Here is a 16,586-nt window from a genome sequence, read left to right on the forward strand (position 1 = left end):
CTACAAAGGCCCGGAAGTCTGATGGAGCATTCATCAACCTGTACGGCATGACGAGGTACTCATTGTGCCCTGAGGTGGTACTGAAAGCCATCTTCCACTCGTCTCTCTCCCGGATACACACCAGGTTGTAAGCGCTCCTGAGATCCAATTTGGTGAAGAAGCGCGCCCCGTGCATTGACTCAATTGCACTGGCTATGAGAGGTAGTGGGTAACTGTACCTATCAGTGATCTGGTTGATACCTCGATAGTCAATACACAGGCACAGACCTCCATCCTTCTTCTTCACAAAAATGAAACTCGAGGAGGCAGGTGAAGTGGAGGGCCGAATGTACCCCTGCCCCAGGGATTTGGAGACATATGTTTCCATAGCCGCCGTCTCCTCCTGTGACAGGGGATACATGCGACTCCTGGGAAGTGCTGCGTCTACCAGGAGATTTATCACACAATCCCCCCGTCGACGGGGTGGTAATTGAGTCGCCCTCTTCTTACAGAAGGCGAGAGCCAAATTGGCATATTCAGAGGGGATGCGCACGGTGGAGACCTGGTCTGGACTTTCCACCGTAGTCGCACCAACGGAAACCCCTAAACACCTCCCCGAGCACTTTCGTGATCACCCCGTGAGAGCCCTCTGTTGCCACAAAATTGTGGGTTCATGACAGGCTAACCAGGGTAGGCCCAGCACCATGGGAAACGCAGGAGAATCAATAAGGAAGAGACTGATTCTCTCCTTGTGACCCTCCTGTGTCACCATGCCCAGTGGAGCGGTGGTCTCCCTAATTAGCCCTGACCCTAATGGTCGACTATCTAGGGCGTGAACAGGGAAGCGCATATCCACTGGAACAATAGGGATCCCTAAACTATGGGCAAATGATCTGTCAATAAAGTTCCCAGCTGCGCCTGAATCTACGAGCGCCTTATGCTGGGAATGCGGGGAAAACTCAGGAAAATTAATATACAAAAACATGTCTGCAACAGAGGGCTCTGGGTGAGCCTGGTGCCGACTCACCTGGCGTGACACGAGAGTGCCCTGCCTGCTGCCTCGACTCCCAGAGGAGCCTCCCCAGCACCAACCGGCAGTGTGCCCTCTGCGGCCACAGATGGTGCATGTACCGGCCCCTCCTCCGGTCGTCCTAAGTGCAGCACCTCCCAGCGGTGGTGCTGGGGGATGGAATCGACAGACCCCGATCTGGACGTCCACGGGTAGCCAGCAGGTTATCCAACTGGATGGACAGGTCCACCAGCTGGTCAAAAGTGAGAGTGGTGTCCCTGCAGGCCAACTCCCAACGGACGTCCTCGCGCAAATTACAACGGTAGTGATCGATTAGGGCCCTGACGTTCCATCCCGCGCCGGCGGCCAGGGTCCGAAAGTCCAAAGCGAACTCCTGTGCACTCCTCGTCCCCTGCCTAAGGTGGACGAGACGTTCACCCGCCGCTCTACCCTCAGGCGGGTGGTCGAAAACTGCCTGGAAGCGGCGGGTGAAATCCTCGAATTGGTCCAACACCTCTTCTCCTTCCCCCCATACGGCATTGGCCCACTCCAGGGCTTTCCCTGGGAGACAGGAGATGAGGGTGGACACGCTCTCACGGCCCGAAGGAGCCGGGTGGACGGTTGCCAGGTAGAGCTCCAGCTGGAGTAGGAACCCCTGACATCCCGCAGCCGTCCCATCATACTCCCTCGGAAGATCGAGCTGAATCCCACTGGGACTGGGTGAAGGAGGGGTGAGTAGTGGTGCCCTTGGTGGTGCTGGTGGAGGCGCTGGAGGAACTCCTCTTCTCTCCCAGCGATCCATAGTTTGCAGGACGCGATCCATGGCGGTGCCGAGATGTTGTAGCATGGCCGCATGCTGCTGGACACGCTCCTCGACCCCTAATACGGGGGTGTCTGCTCCTGCTGACTCCATATGGTTGTGGTGTGTGATTCTGTCAGAAGGTGGGTGTTGCTGGTGCATGAAGTCAGGCGCAGGAGAGCAGAATGAGTGAGCAATGTACTTTACTCAAAATAAAGGCACAAGGTAACAATACACTTGACCAACAATAAACGGTAATCAATTACGCACGGGTGAAAACAGCACCCGTCGAAAACTAGCCATAACCTACCGAATGAACAATGAAACAATCATGCACAAAAACATGCGGGAAACAGAGGGTTAAATACATGAACATGTAATTGGGGAATGAAACCAGGTGTGTAGAAAACAAAGACAAAACAAATGGAAAATTAAAGGTGCATCGGCGATGGCCGCCCGAACAAGGAGAGGGACCGACTTCGGCGGAAGTCGTGACACGGGGGCTGGGATTAAAAAAAATAAATAAAAAATACAGGACAAAACACACATCACAACAAGAGAGACACCACAACACTACATAAAGAGAGACCTAAGACAACCACACAGCATTGTAGCAACACAACATGGCGGCAGCACAAAATATGGTACAAACATTATTTGGCACAGACAACAGCACAAAGGGCAAACAGGTAGAGAAAACAATACATCACGCGAAGCAGCCACAACTCTCAGTAAGAGTGACCATGATTGAGTCTTTGAATGATGAGATTGAGATAAAACTGTCCAGTTTGAGTGTTTGTTGCAGCTCGTTCCAGTCGCTGGCTGCAGCGAACTGAAAAGAGGAGCAACCCATGGATGTGTGTACTTTGAGGACTTTCGACAGAATGTGACAGGCAGAATGGGTGTATAACAAATATAATTTAAACAATAACTGAAATGTAAATCAAATACAAATATTTTGTTAAAATGGATACAAAGATATTGTTAAAATATATTTTTTACAACCTACTGGTATAAAATTGGTATTTGTATTTTATTAGGATCCCCATTAGCTGTTGCAAAAGCAGCAACTACCTTACCTGGGGTCCACATTAAATATGAAAAATTACGTAATACAGAACATTAATAGACACGAACAGCTCAAGGACAGAACTACATACATTTAAAAAAAGATATGTAGGCTATGCGTGCCAATGGTAATTTAGTAGTCTCAGTAAAGTCTCTTCCTACATTTGATCAGGTCAAAATTGATCAGATGAGTGTTCCTTGTCATTGCTCCTGATACCTCACCTTGGGGTTGAGGACAGACTGCTTGGCGGCGATGGAGTCCAGGTATCGGACACAGTCCATGTGGCTCTTGGTGGCGGCCATGTCGAGGGGCGTGTGGTAGTCATTGTCCAGGCACCACACATTGGCACCGAACGATACCAGGAAGGACAGGCAGCTGTGGTGGCCGTTGGCGGCGGCCAGATGGAGCGGCGTGTTGCCCCAGATATCACACTTGTCAGGGTCACCTCTGGGAGGAGGGAGAGGAGGAGAAGGAACACAAGGATTAAAAAGACACAGTACATAATAAAACTCAGGCCTTTTACCCCTGCTTCAGCATAGGCCATCAATTACAGCTGTTGACAGATACTTTCCTAGATCCAGATTAAGGCTACATCTGGTTAAAAAAATCACGCTCGATTTCCATCCAGGAATAGACTTAATCTGGTTCCGGGAAACTGAGCCATGGTGTGTGTACCTACTGTATGTGTGTGACACCCGATAATGACATGACAATGACCTGACTTTGACCCGATAATGACATGATAATGGCCTGATAGTGACCTCATAATGTCCTGATCATGACCTGATAGCGACCTGATAATGCCATGAAAATGCTAATGACCTGATAATGTCATGATAATGTCCCAATAATAATATCATAATGACCTGATAGCAACCTGATAATGTCACGATAATGACCTGATAATGCTAATGACCTGATAATGACCTAATAATAACCTCACAATGACCTGATAATGACTGGATAGTGACCTGATAATGATCCAACAATGCTAATGACCTGCTAATGACCTGCTAATGACCTGGTAATGACATGTAAATGACATGATAATGACCTGCTAATGGCCTGATAATGACATGTAAATGACATGATAATGACCTGATAAGGATTCTGTAAATCAACAGGTTTACAGAACAGAGAAAATGAACCCACCTCTGCTTAGTTATGCCTATATCCTCTTTCACATTACACTAAATTCAGGAAGTAAGATGACCCAATTGGGTGACCTCATGTCATTTTCAGTTCTACGGTACCGCTGACTACCATTTCTACTCTGCTGACTACAGACCATGACTCAGCAACTTAAATAAATACAAAAGTGAAATATATACTCTCAAACAGTGAGGGATCTTTTGATGAAAAGGCGCAACCATTACACAACACAAGGATGTCATGACATGACAGTTATATATCACTTCCTGCTTTGCGTGTCAGAGCCCCTCCCCTTTCCTGTGTTGCCCTCAACCATCCGGCCCAGCGTGGCTGTGGTGTGATTAATAATTGAGGTGGTGCAGGTGAAACATTACAGCGATGTTAACATGTATTATTCAACATATGGACTGAGAATCTTTTCTCTCACAGACACCCAGAGTAGCTGTGACCCCAGAGAGCCACAAGGTCAACACCTGGGCCATGTTCAGTTGCCAAATGTTGTCGAACATTGCAGATAGAAATGCCACGAATAGAGCAGTTGTGATTCATTATTCTACATGTCAGAGAGAGGCATGTTTGTTCTACATAACATATTTCTATCTGAACATTCCAAAATGTTGCGTCCTGATGAACGCTGGCTGTTCTTCATACACTTGACCCTGATTTCTACTTCCTGCATGTCTGTACAAACTGATCAAGGATCAGGTCCCCCGTGTCTATATAATCATATTCATTATGATCTAAAAGGAGTCTAACATTTTCTGACCCCTCCTTGATCAACAATCAAATCAAATTGTATTTGTCACGTGCGCCGAATACAACAGGTGTAGACCTTACTGTGAAATGCTTACTTACAAGCCCATAACCAACAACGCAATTTTTAAGTAAAAAAATAGGTATTAGGTAAACAATAGATAAGCAAAGAAATAAAAAATAAAAAACAGTATAATGACAGTGAAAATAACAATAGCGAGGCTATATACAGGTGGTACCGGTACAGAGTCAATGTGCGGGGGCACCGGTTAGTCGGGCTAATTGAGGTAATATGTACATGTACGTATAGTTAAAGTGACTATGCACAGATGATAAACAGAGAGGAGCAGCAGCGTAAAAGAGGCGTTGTGGGGGGCGGGGGGGGAACACACACAATGTAAATAGTCCATACTAACTTATAGAGCTCCATTTTTATGGAATGGTCTGCCTACCCATGTGAGAGATGCAGACTCGGTCTTAACCTTTAAGTCTTTATTGAAGACTCATCTCTTCAGGAGGTCCTATGATTGAGTGTAGTCTGGCCCAGGAGTGTGAAGGTGAACGGAAAGGCACTGGAGCAACGAACCGCCCTTGCTGTCTCTGCCTGGCCGGTTCCCCTCTCTCCACTGGGATTCTCTGCCTCTAACCCTATTACAGGGGCTGAGTCACTGGCTTACTGGTGCTCTTCCATGCCGTCCCTAGGAGGGGTGCGTCACTTGAGTGGGTTGAGTCACTGACGTGGTCTTCCTGTCTGGGTTGGCGCCCCACCTTGGGTTGTGCCGTGGAGGAGATCTTTGTGGGCTATACTCGGCCTTGTCTCAGGATGGTAAGTTGGTGGTTGAAGATATCCCTCTAGTGGTGTGGGGGCTGTGCTTTGGCAAAGTGGGTGGGGTTATATCCTGCCTGTTTGGCTCTGTCCAGGGGTATCATCGGATGGGGCCACAGTGTCTCCTGACCCCTCCTGTCTCAGCCTCCAGTATTTATGCTGCATTAGTTTATGTGTCGGGGGCTAGGGTCAGTCTGTTATATCTGGAATATTTCTCCTGTCTTATCCGGTGTCCTGTGTGAATTTAAGTATTCTCTCTCTAATTCTCTCTTTCTCTCTTTCTTTCTTTCTCTCTCTCGGAGGACCTGAGCCCTAGGACCATGCCTCAGGACTACCTGGCATGATGACTCCTTTCTGTACCCAGTCCACCTGGCCGTGCTGCTGCTCCAGTTTCAACTGTTCTGCCTGTGGCTATGGAACCCTGACCTGTTCACCGGACGTGCTACCTGTCCCAGACCTGCTGTTTTCAACTCTCTAGAGACAGCAGGAGCAGTAGAGATACTCTCAATGATCGGCTATGAAAAGCCAACTGACATTTACTCCTGAGGTGCTGACCTGTTGCACCCTCGACAACTACTGTGATTATTATTATTTGACCATGCTGGTCATTTATGAACATTTGAACATCTTGGCCATGTTCTGTTATAATCTCCACCCGGCACAGCCAGAAGAGGACTGGCCACCCCTCATAGCCTGGTTCCTCTCATGGTTTCTTCCTAGGTTTTGGCCTTTCTAGGGAGTTTTTCCTAGCCACCGTGCTTCTACACCTGCTTTGCTTGCTGTTTGGGGTTTAGGGCTGGGTTCCTGTACAGCACTTTGAGATATCAGCTGATGTAAGAAGGGCTATATTAATACCTTTGATTTGATTTGACTGTCAACAGGACAGCCAAGAGATCTGACTGTCAACAGGACAGCCACGAGATCTATCAACAGGACAGCCAAGAGATCTGACTATCAACAGGACAGCCACGAGATCTGACTATCATACAGGACTCTTTTCAACTTTTTCCAGCCAAGAGATCTGACTATCAACAGGACAGCCAAGAGATCTGACTATCAACAGGACAGCCAAGAGATCTGACTATCAACAGGACAGCCACGAGATCTGACTGTCAACAGGACAGCCAAGAGATCTGACTATCAACAGGACAGCCAAGAGATCTGACTATCAACAGGACAGCCAAGAGATCTATCAACAGGACAGCCAAGAGATCTGACTATCAACAGGACAGCCAAGAGATCTGACTATCAACAGGACAGCCAAGAGATCTGACTATCAACAGGACAGCCAAGAGATCTGACTATCAACAGGACAGCCAAGAGATCTGACTATCAACAGGACAGCCAAAGAGATCTGACTATCAAGCAGTGTCAGCCACAGTACCTTTTGAGATCTGAACTATAAACAGGACAGATCAGCATTGCTAAGTTCCAGTAGTATGTAAGCTCCTTTAATCTTCTACCAGGCCTTCTGATATCCACCACAGCTTTGGGCCTGTCCATCCTTAGCTCAGCCACCATCAGCCTGGGCCTGTCCATCCTTAGCTCAGCCACCACCAGTCTGGGCCTGTCCATCCTTAGCTCAGCCACCACCAGCCTGGGCCTGTCCATCCTTAGCTCAGCCACCACCAGCCTGGGCCTGTCCATCTTTATCTTAGCCACCACCAGCTTGGGCCTTTGCTGCAGCATCAATGCCCCTGTGAGTGTTGTTAGAGGATCTGTCTGTCCTATTAGTCCTATCCCTCACCCTGACCTTTCCTCTACAGCCAAAATCTACGCTGTTAATATCTATTTTACACATCTGACACTGCCACTTCTTTCAGGCATCAATATCTACTGCTCTCTCCACACTTAATTACCATCATGCCTTATAAACCTGTCACTAAGGTCTTGACATATCCCTGGAGTATTGACCCTACCCTTCTCCTCTCTTCTCCCCCCTACCCTCCTCTGATCTCCCCCTACCTTCCTCTTGTCCTTTATCTCTCTCTACCCTCCTCTTCTGCCCTCTCTCGCTCTCTGTACCCTCCCTCTCTACCCTCCTCTCCCTCCTCTCTTCTACTCCGGTTCTCCTGGGTGCTGTCTCCACCATAGTGGGTTGTCAAAAGGCTCTCTAAATAGTGTGTTATAGCCCTTCCATCCACACCTGCTTCTAGAGGCTCTTAAACCTTCAACAAAAGAGAGGTCTTTTTACCTATACTGTCTGTACACATGCACAAAGGAGCTTCGGTAGCTGAAAGAGTAGCTGACTTATCAGACGATAATATAGCCTTACTCCTAAATCCCGCGTTTCTCTTGTTCCCATTGTAAATCAGAAAGCACCATTGCTAGACTGCTGAGGGTGTATTGTGACCGTATAGGACCTTCTGACTAGGTGATGTATTATAAAACCATTTTTTGATGTTTATTTAACTAGGCAAGTCAGTTAAAAATAAATTCTTATTTACAATGACGGCCTACCCCGGCCAAACCCTAATGACACTGGGCCAATTGTGCGCTGCCCTATGAGACTTCCAATCAAGGCTGGTTGTGATACAGCCTGGAATTGAACCAGGGTCTGTAGTGACGTCTCTAGCACTGAGAGGCAAGATGGTGCCGGAGAACAAGGCTGACGTTTTACGTATTCCTAACCAATTGTGTTTTTTTGTTTATTTCTTTGCGCTGTTTGTAACTTTTTTTTTGTACTTATTTTGTACATAATGTTGCTGCTACCGTCTCTTATGACCGAAAAAACTTCTGGGCATCAGAACTGTGATTACTCATCACGGACTGGCAGAATCCTTTTTTTCCTTTAACGAGTCCGACGAGCCTGACGACGTGAATGACATACTGCTCTCCCGGGAACAGCCCCAGATGACCGTAATTTGCGTGAAGAGAAGGTGGAGAAAAAGGGGCCAGAGGACAGGCTGCCTTCTGAGAATTTTAGAATTCTGCTAGCAAACGTGCAATCTTTGGAAAATAAAAACGATGACCTACGCGGAAGACTTACGCGGTAGTTTAATGGGACATTCAAAATTGTAATATCTTAAGCTTCACGGAGTTGTGGCTGAACAATGACATTATCAACATACTGGCTGGTTATACGCTGTATAAGCAGGACAGAACAGCGGCCTCTGGTAAGTCAAGGGGCAGCGGACTATGTATTTTTGTAAATAACAGCTGGTGCACGATATCTAAGGAAGTCTCAGGGTTTTGCTCGCCTGAGGTAGAGTATCTCATGATAAGGTAAAGACCACACTATCTACCTAGAGAGTTTTCATCTGTATTTTTCGTAGCTGTCTACATACCACCACAGACTGATGCTGGCAATAAGACCGCACTGAATGAGCTGTATTACGCCATAAGCAAACAGGAAAACGTTCACCCAGAGGCTGCGATCCTAGTAGCCGGGGACATTAACGCAGGGAAACTTAAATCTGTCTTACCAAATTTCTATCAGCATGTTAAATGTGCAACCAGAGGGAAAAAAACTCTGGAGCACCTTTACTCCACACACAGAGACGCATACAAAACTCTACCCTCAATCTCCTTTTGACAAATGTAACCATAATTCTATCCTTCGGATTCCTGCTTTCAAGCAAAAATTAAAGCAGGAAGCACCAGTGACTCGATCAATGAAAAAGTGATCAGATGAAGCAGATGCTAAGCTACAGGACTGTTTTGCTAGCACAGACTGGAATATGTTCCGGGATTCCTCCGATGGCATTGAGGAGTACACCACATCAGTCCTTGGCTTCATCAATAAGTGCATTGATGACGTCGTCCCCACAGTGACCGTATGTACATACCCCAACCAGAAGCCATGGATTACAGGCAACATCCGCACTGAGGAAAAGGCTAGAGCTGCCGCTTTCAAGGAGCGGGACTCTAACCCGGAAGCTTATAATAAATCTTCTATGCCCTCCGATGAACCATCAAACAGGTAAAGCAACAATACAGGACTAAGATCGAATCATACTACACCGGCTCTTACGCTCATCGGATGTGGCAGGGCTTGCAAACCATTACAGAATACGAAGAGAAGCACAGCCTAAAGCTGCCCAGTGACACGAGCCTACCAGACAAGCTAAACTACTTCTATGCTCGCTTGGAGGTAAATAACACTGAAATGCATGAGAGCGCCAGCTGTTCTGGAAGACTGTGGATCACGCTCTCCGCAGCCGATGTGAGTAAGACCTTTAGACAGGTCAACATTCACAAGGCAGCAGGGCCAGACAGATTACCAGGACGTGTACTGCGAGCATGCGCTGACCAACTGGCAAGTGTCTTCACTGACATTTTCAACCTCTCCCTGTCCGAGTCTGTAATACCAACATGTTTTAAGCAGACAACCATAGTATCTGTGCCTAAGAACACTAAGGTAACCTGCCTAAATGACTACCGACCCGTAGCACTCACGTCTGTAGCCATGAAGTGCATTGAAAGGCTGGTCATGGCTCACATCAACACAATTATCCCAGAAACCCTAGACCCAATCCAATTTGCATACCACCCTAACAGATCCACAGATGATGAAATCTCTATTGCACTCCACACTACCCTTTCCCGCCTGGACAAAAGGAACACCTATGTGAGAATGCTATTCATTGACTACAGCTCAGCGTTCAACACCATAGTGCCCTCAAAGCTCATCAATACACTAAGGACCCTGGGACTAAACACCTCCCTCTGCAACTGGATCCTGGACTTCCTGACGGGCCACCCCCAGGTGGTAAAGGTAGGTAACAACACAACCGCCACGCTGATCCTCAACACAGGGGCCCCTCAGGGGTGCATGCTCAATCCTCTCCTGTACTCCCCGTTCACCAATGACACAACAGTGGTAGGCCTAATCACCGACAATGACGAGACAGCCTATAGGGATGAGGGCAGAACCCTGGCCGTGTGGTGCCAGGACAACAACCTCTCCCTCAACATGATCAAGACAAAGGAGATGATTCTGTACTAAAGGAAAAATAGGACCGAGCACGCCGCCATTCTCATCGACGGGGCTGCAGTGGAGCAGGTTGAGAGCATCAAGTTCCTTGGTGTCCACAACACCAACAAACTAACATGCTCCAAGCACACCAAGACAGTCGTGAAGAGGGCATGACAAAACCTATTCCCCCTCAGGAGACTGAAAAGATTTGGCATGAGTCCTCAGATCCTCAAAAGGTTCTCCAGTTGCACCATCGAGAGCATCCTGATGGGTTGCATCACTGCCTGGTATGGCAACTGCTCAGCCTCCGACCGCAAGGCACTACAGAGGGTAGTGCGTACGGCCCAGTACATAACTGGGGCCAAGCTTCCTGCCATCCAGGACCTCTACACCAGGCGGTCTCAGAGGAAGGCCCTAAAAATTGTCAAAGACTCCAGCCACCCTAGTCATAGACTGTTCTCTCTGCTGCCGCATGGCAAGCGGTACTGGAGCACCAAGTCTAGGTCCAAGAGGCTTCTAATCAGCTCTATCCCCAAGCCATAAGACTCCTGAACATCTAATAATCAAATGGCTACCCAGACTATCTGCATTGCCCCTCCTCCTTTCACACCGCTGCTACTCTGTTGTTATCATCTATGCATAATCACTTTAATAACTCTACAGTGGCTTGTGAAAGTGTTCACCCCCCTTGGCATTTTTCCTATTTTGTTGCCTTACAACCTGCCATTAAAATTGATTTTTGGGTGGTTTGTATCATTTGATTTACCCAACATGCCTACCACTTTGAAGATGCAAAATATTTTTTCTTGTGAAACAAACAAGAAATAAGACAAAAAACCTGAAAACTTGAGCGTGCATAACTATTCACCCCCCCAAAGTCAATACTTTGTAGAGCCACCTTTTGCAGCAATTACAGTTGAAAGTCTCTTGGGGTATCTATAAGCTTGGTACATCTAACCCCTGGGAATTTTGCCCATTCCTCAAGGCAAAACTGCTCCAGCTCCTTCAAGTTGGATGGGTTCCGCTGGTGTACAGCAATCTTTAAGTCATAGAACAGATTCTCAATTGGATTGAGGTCTGTGCTTTGACTAAGCCATTCCAAGACATTTATATGTTTCCCCTTAAACCGCTTGAGTGTTGCTTTAGCAATATGCTTAGGGTCATTGGCCTGCTGGAAGGTGAACCTCCGTCCCAGTCTCAAATCTCTGAAGACTGAAACAGGTTTCCCTCAAGAATTTCCCTGTATTTAGCGCCATCCATCATTCCTTAAATTCTGACCAGTTTCCCAGTCCCTGCTGATGAAAAACATCCCCACAGCATGATGCTGCCACCACCATGGGTAGGTGTTCTCTGGGTGATGAGATGTGTTCAGTTTCCACCAGACATAGCGTTTTCCTTGATGGCCAAAAAGCTCAATTTTAGTCTTATCTGAACAGAGTACCTTCTTCCATATGTCTGAGGAATCTTGCACATGCCTTTTGGCGAACACCAAACGTGTTTGCTTATTTTTGTCTTTAAACAATGGCTTTTTTCTGGACACTCTTCCGTAAAGCCCAGCTCTGTGGAGTGTACAACTTAGACTGGTCCCATGAACAGAGACTCCAATCTCCGCTGTGGAGCTTTGCAGCTCCTGCAGGGTTATCTTTGGTCTCTTTGTTGCCTCTCTGATTAATGCCCTCCTTGCCTGGTCCGTGAGTTTTGGTGGGCGGCTCTCTCTTGGCAGGTTTGTTGTGGTGCCATATTCTTTACATTTTTTAATAATGGATTTAATGGTGCTCTGTGGGATGTTCAAAGTTCTGGATATTTTTTATAACCCAACCCTGATCTGTACTTCTCCACAACTTTGTCATGACCTGTTTGGAGAGCTCCTTGGTCTTCATGGTGCCGCTTGCTTGGTGGTGCCCCTTGCTTAGTGGTGTTGCAGACTCTGGGGCCTTTCAGAACAGGTTGATATATACTGAGATCATGTGACACTTAAATAAAGTCCACCTGTGTGCAATCTAACTAATTATGTGACTTCTAAAGGTAATTGGTTGCACCAGATCTTATTTATGGGCTTCATAACAAAGGGGGTGAATACATATGCACGCACCACTTTTCCGTTTTACATATATATTTTTTTTTCAATAAGTACTTTTTTTCATTTCACTTCACCAATTTTGACTATTTTGTGTATGTTCATTACATGAAATCCAAATTAAAATCCATTTAAATTACAGGTTGTAATGCAACAAAATAGGAAAAACGCCAAGGGGGATGAAAACCTATGCAAGGCACTACATGTACATATTACCTCAACTAACTGGTGCCCCCAAACATTGACTCTGAAACGGTACCCCCCTGTGTATAGTCTCGCTATTGTTATTTTACTGCTGCTCTTAAATTACTTGTTACTTTTATTTCTTATTCTTACTCGTATTATTTTTAAACTGCATTGTTGGTTAGGGACTCGTAAGTAAGCGTTTCACTGTAAGGTCTACACCTGTTATATTCGGCGCATGTGACTAATAACATTTGATTTGATTTGATTTGCAGTGCCTTAGACCGCTGCGCCACTCGGTGGCCCAGTGGTTTGTGTGGGGAACAAAGATTATAGCGGTCATCTGGCTGTAGCTGCCTACTACTGTAGCTCACAAGGACAGGAGTCCGTGCTAACCTGCAGACAATGTGGTGGAGGAGTGGGCCCTTTCAAAAGTCGGTCTGAATGAAAACAAGCATCTCATGTAATTGAGCTGGATTTATTATCTAGGAAGGGAGGCCCAGTGAGACAGGATGAGATGCATCCATTCAACTCAGAATCAGAGCTACCATCAATGAATGACTGGAGGTCCACATATGAAGGATTAATTTAGTAATGATTGATGAACCAACCTAGTCTTCATGCTCTGCTACAGTCCTATACTAATACTACTACTGCCATTAAGACAGTCCCCCACACCTCTCTGATTCAGAGGGGTTGGGTTAAATGCGGAAGGCATTTCAGTTGAAGGCATTCACTTGTAAAACTGACTAGGTATCCCCCTTTCCCTTTCCACCGCTGCTTCCACAGAGGTGTGTGTGTGTGTGTGTGTGTGTGTGTGTGTGTGTGTGTGTGTGTGTGTGTGTGTGTGTGTGTGTGTGTGTGTGTGTGTGTGTGTGTGTGTGTGTGTGTGTGTGTGTACATGCTTGCATGCGTGTATAAGTATTCACGCAGCACGGTTGTGCATTGGTGTCTGAGAGAGTATTGGTTTAGCAGGTCATCCTCCTGTCAGTGACATTTGCCTTTAATTAGGCTGTTAAAGTGGAGACACAGAGGTGTCCATCACATTAACAGCCCTATTGGACGGGGTGAGGAGGGTCAAACTGAGCTGGCACTAAAGTGGCCGTTTGAATGTAAATGTTGTTCCTAGACAATAATCTGAACCAGTTGACTGAAGGTTCTAGTGATCTTCTGCAGTTCAATGCCAGGATAGCGGGTTCGATTCCTGGACCAGACATACGTAAATATACAGTGCATTCGAGAAAGTATTCAGACGCCTTGACTTTTTCCACATTTTGTTACGTTACAGCCTTACTATAAAATAGATTAAATAAAACATGTTCCTCATCTATCTACACACTATACCCCATAATGACAAACTGAAAACAGGTTTTTAGAAGTTTTTGAAAATGTATTAAAAATATAAAAAAGAGAACTACCTTATTTACAATGGAATTCAGACCCTTTGCTATGAGACTCGAAATTGAGCTTAGGTGCATTCTGTTTCACTTGATCATCCTTGAGATGTTTCTACAATTGATTGGAGTCCATCTGTGATAAATTCAATTGATTGGACATGATTTGGAAAGACACACCTGACTATACAAGGTCCCACAGATGACAGTGCATGTCAGAGCAAAAACCAAGCCATGAGGTCGAAGGAATTGTCCGCAGAGCTCCAAGACAGGATTGTGCCGAGGGACAAATCTGGGGAAGGGTACCAAAACATGTCTGAAGCATTGAAGGTTCCCAAGAACACAGTGGCCTCCATCATTCTTAAATGGAAGAAGTTTGGAACCACCAAAGGTGACCAGGAACCCGATGGTCACTCTGACAGAGCTCAAGTCTTCCTCTGTGGAGATGGGAGAACCTTCCAGAAGGACAACCATCTCAGCAGCACTCCACCAATCAGGCCTTTATGGTAGAGTGGCCAGGCGGAAGACACTCCTCAGTAAAAGGTACATGACTGCCTGCTTGGAGTTTGCCAAAAGGACTCTCAGACCATGAGAAACCAGATTCTCTGGTCTGATAAAATCTAGATTGAACTCTTTGGCCTGAATGCCAAGCATCACATCTGGAGGAAACCTGCCACCATCCCTAAGTGAAGCATGGTGATGGCAACATCATGCTGTGGGGATGTTTTCAGCGGCAGGGACTGGGAGACTAGTCAGGATCGAGGGAAAGATTAACAGAGCAAAGTAGAGAGAGATCCTTGATGAAAACCTGCTCCAGAGCGCTCAGGACATCAGACTTGGGCGAAGGTTCACCTTCCAACAGGACAACAACCCTAAGCACACAGTCAAGACAACACAGGAGTGGCTTCTGGACAAGTCTCTGAATGTCCTTGAGTGGTCCAGCCAGAGCCCGGACTTAAGCCCAATCTCTGGAGAGAACCTGATTTAGCTTGAGAGGATCTGCAGAGAAGAATGGGAGAAACTCCCCAAATACAGGTGTGCCAAGCTTGTAGTCATACCCAAGAAGACTCAAGGCTGTAATCGCTGCCAAAGGTGCTTCAACAAAGTCCTGAGTAAAGGGTCTGAATACTTATGTAAATGTGATATTTCTGTTTTTTATTTGTAATACATTTGCAAACATTTATAAAAACCTGCTTTTGCTTTGTCATTATGGGGTATTGGGTGTAGATTGATGAGGGGAAAAAAATATTTCATCCATTTTAGGATAAGGCTGTAACGTAACTAAATGTGGAAAAGGTCAAGGGGTCTGACTACTTTCTGAATGCACTGTATATAAACATATACATAATTGCATGTCTCTGGTCTAGGCTATATTGCTCTGACTCTGCCCTTTCAGATGGAAGGAAGTGAGAAGATACTGTGCATAAATTGCAAACTTGCCTCTGCGCACGCTGCACTGACATGCGACAATGTACCTCCACACCTGTTTGTTGATACTTCAACTGGTAGGCCAATTTGCAATCGGTACACCTGAGCTACATTTAAATTAGTTGCCTTGTTACTTCCTCGCAAGAGAAGCTATAGACTTTATCAGCTGCTTAGGAAACGTAACGAAACTTACCCTCTTCCCACAACGAGCCGGAGCGCGTCAAGGTTGCCGTGGTACGCAGCCCATAACGTCGGTGTCATTCCGTCTTCATCGGGCGCGTTGAGCTGCTTCCGAGTGGCCTCTCTGAGTAGGTCCAGGTAGCCATCCCGAGCGGCCCGGTGGTACTTGTCGTTCATAGTGCCTCCGGCTCTGATAGCCTGGCTCATGGTCAGTTTGTAGAAGACGCTCAGTGTTCGTTGGGTCACAGGCTGATGCTTCCCTCAGGAAGGAGGCAGGGACGACAGAGAGAAGCCAGAGCGGTTGCCAGGGGGACACACCAGACGGTTGTCTAACAGGGAGGGGTTCAGAGAAGTTGACAGCCTTAAACCTGTACAGATCATGGAGATCTCACTGTAGTCATTTGTTTTAGTTTTAACCTTAGTTAGCTAATGAATTGTGAATGCATTTTTATCCATTAACAGTATTCAGTGCTGAATAGTAGCCTAACAATTTCAATTAGGCCCGGCTAATTTTACTGAATCAATTAGTAATGTCATTATTCATTATTCATTATTGCATTTTAATAACATATGCCACTGTACAGTAGATTACTAGCTCAGAACACGGAAACGATTCAACAGTAGCCTGACGAGTATGCTTTTATGAATATTTGAGTTCTTATCTTCTGCTACATCTAGCTAATATAAACACATATTCTGAAGTCAGTGAATGGTGCCGGCTGTGTTCAAACAAGCAGTAACAGGCACTGACGTTTTTCCTTTGGTATACATAACCACACATTGGACAAACATTTCACCAAAAACCACACAGACCCTACG

At 46.3% G+C, this 16,586-nt stretch overlaps 1 protein-coding gene across 1 annotated transcript in view; it reads right to left on the reverse strand.

The window, feature by feature from the left end:
* Positions 1-16,123, reverse strand: part of LOC106589873 (Usher syndrome type-1G protein homolog) — a 30,526-nt gene extending 14,403 nt beyond the window's left edge. The window contains exons 1-2 of the mRNA XM_014180282.2: positions 15,781-16,123; positions 3,078-3,303 (exon numbers count right to left, since the gene is read on the reverse strand). Coding sequence (XP_014035757.1) covers positions 3,078-3,303; positions 15,781-15,974 — 420 coding nt within the window. The 5' untranslated portion in view covers positions 15,975-16,123. The remainder of the gene's footprint in view (positions 1-3,077; positions 3,304-15,780) is intronic.
* Between the last annotated feature and the right edge of the window lie 463 nt (positions 16,124-16,586).

Source organism: Salmo salar, chromosome ssa28 (assembly GCF_905237065.1).
Source record: "Salmo salar chromosome ssa28, Ssal_v3.1, whole genome shotgun sequence".
Classification (NCBI taxonomy): domain Eukaryota; kingdom Metazoa; phylum Chordata; class Actinopteri; order Salmoniformes; family Salmonidae; genus Salmo; species Salmo salar.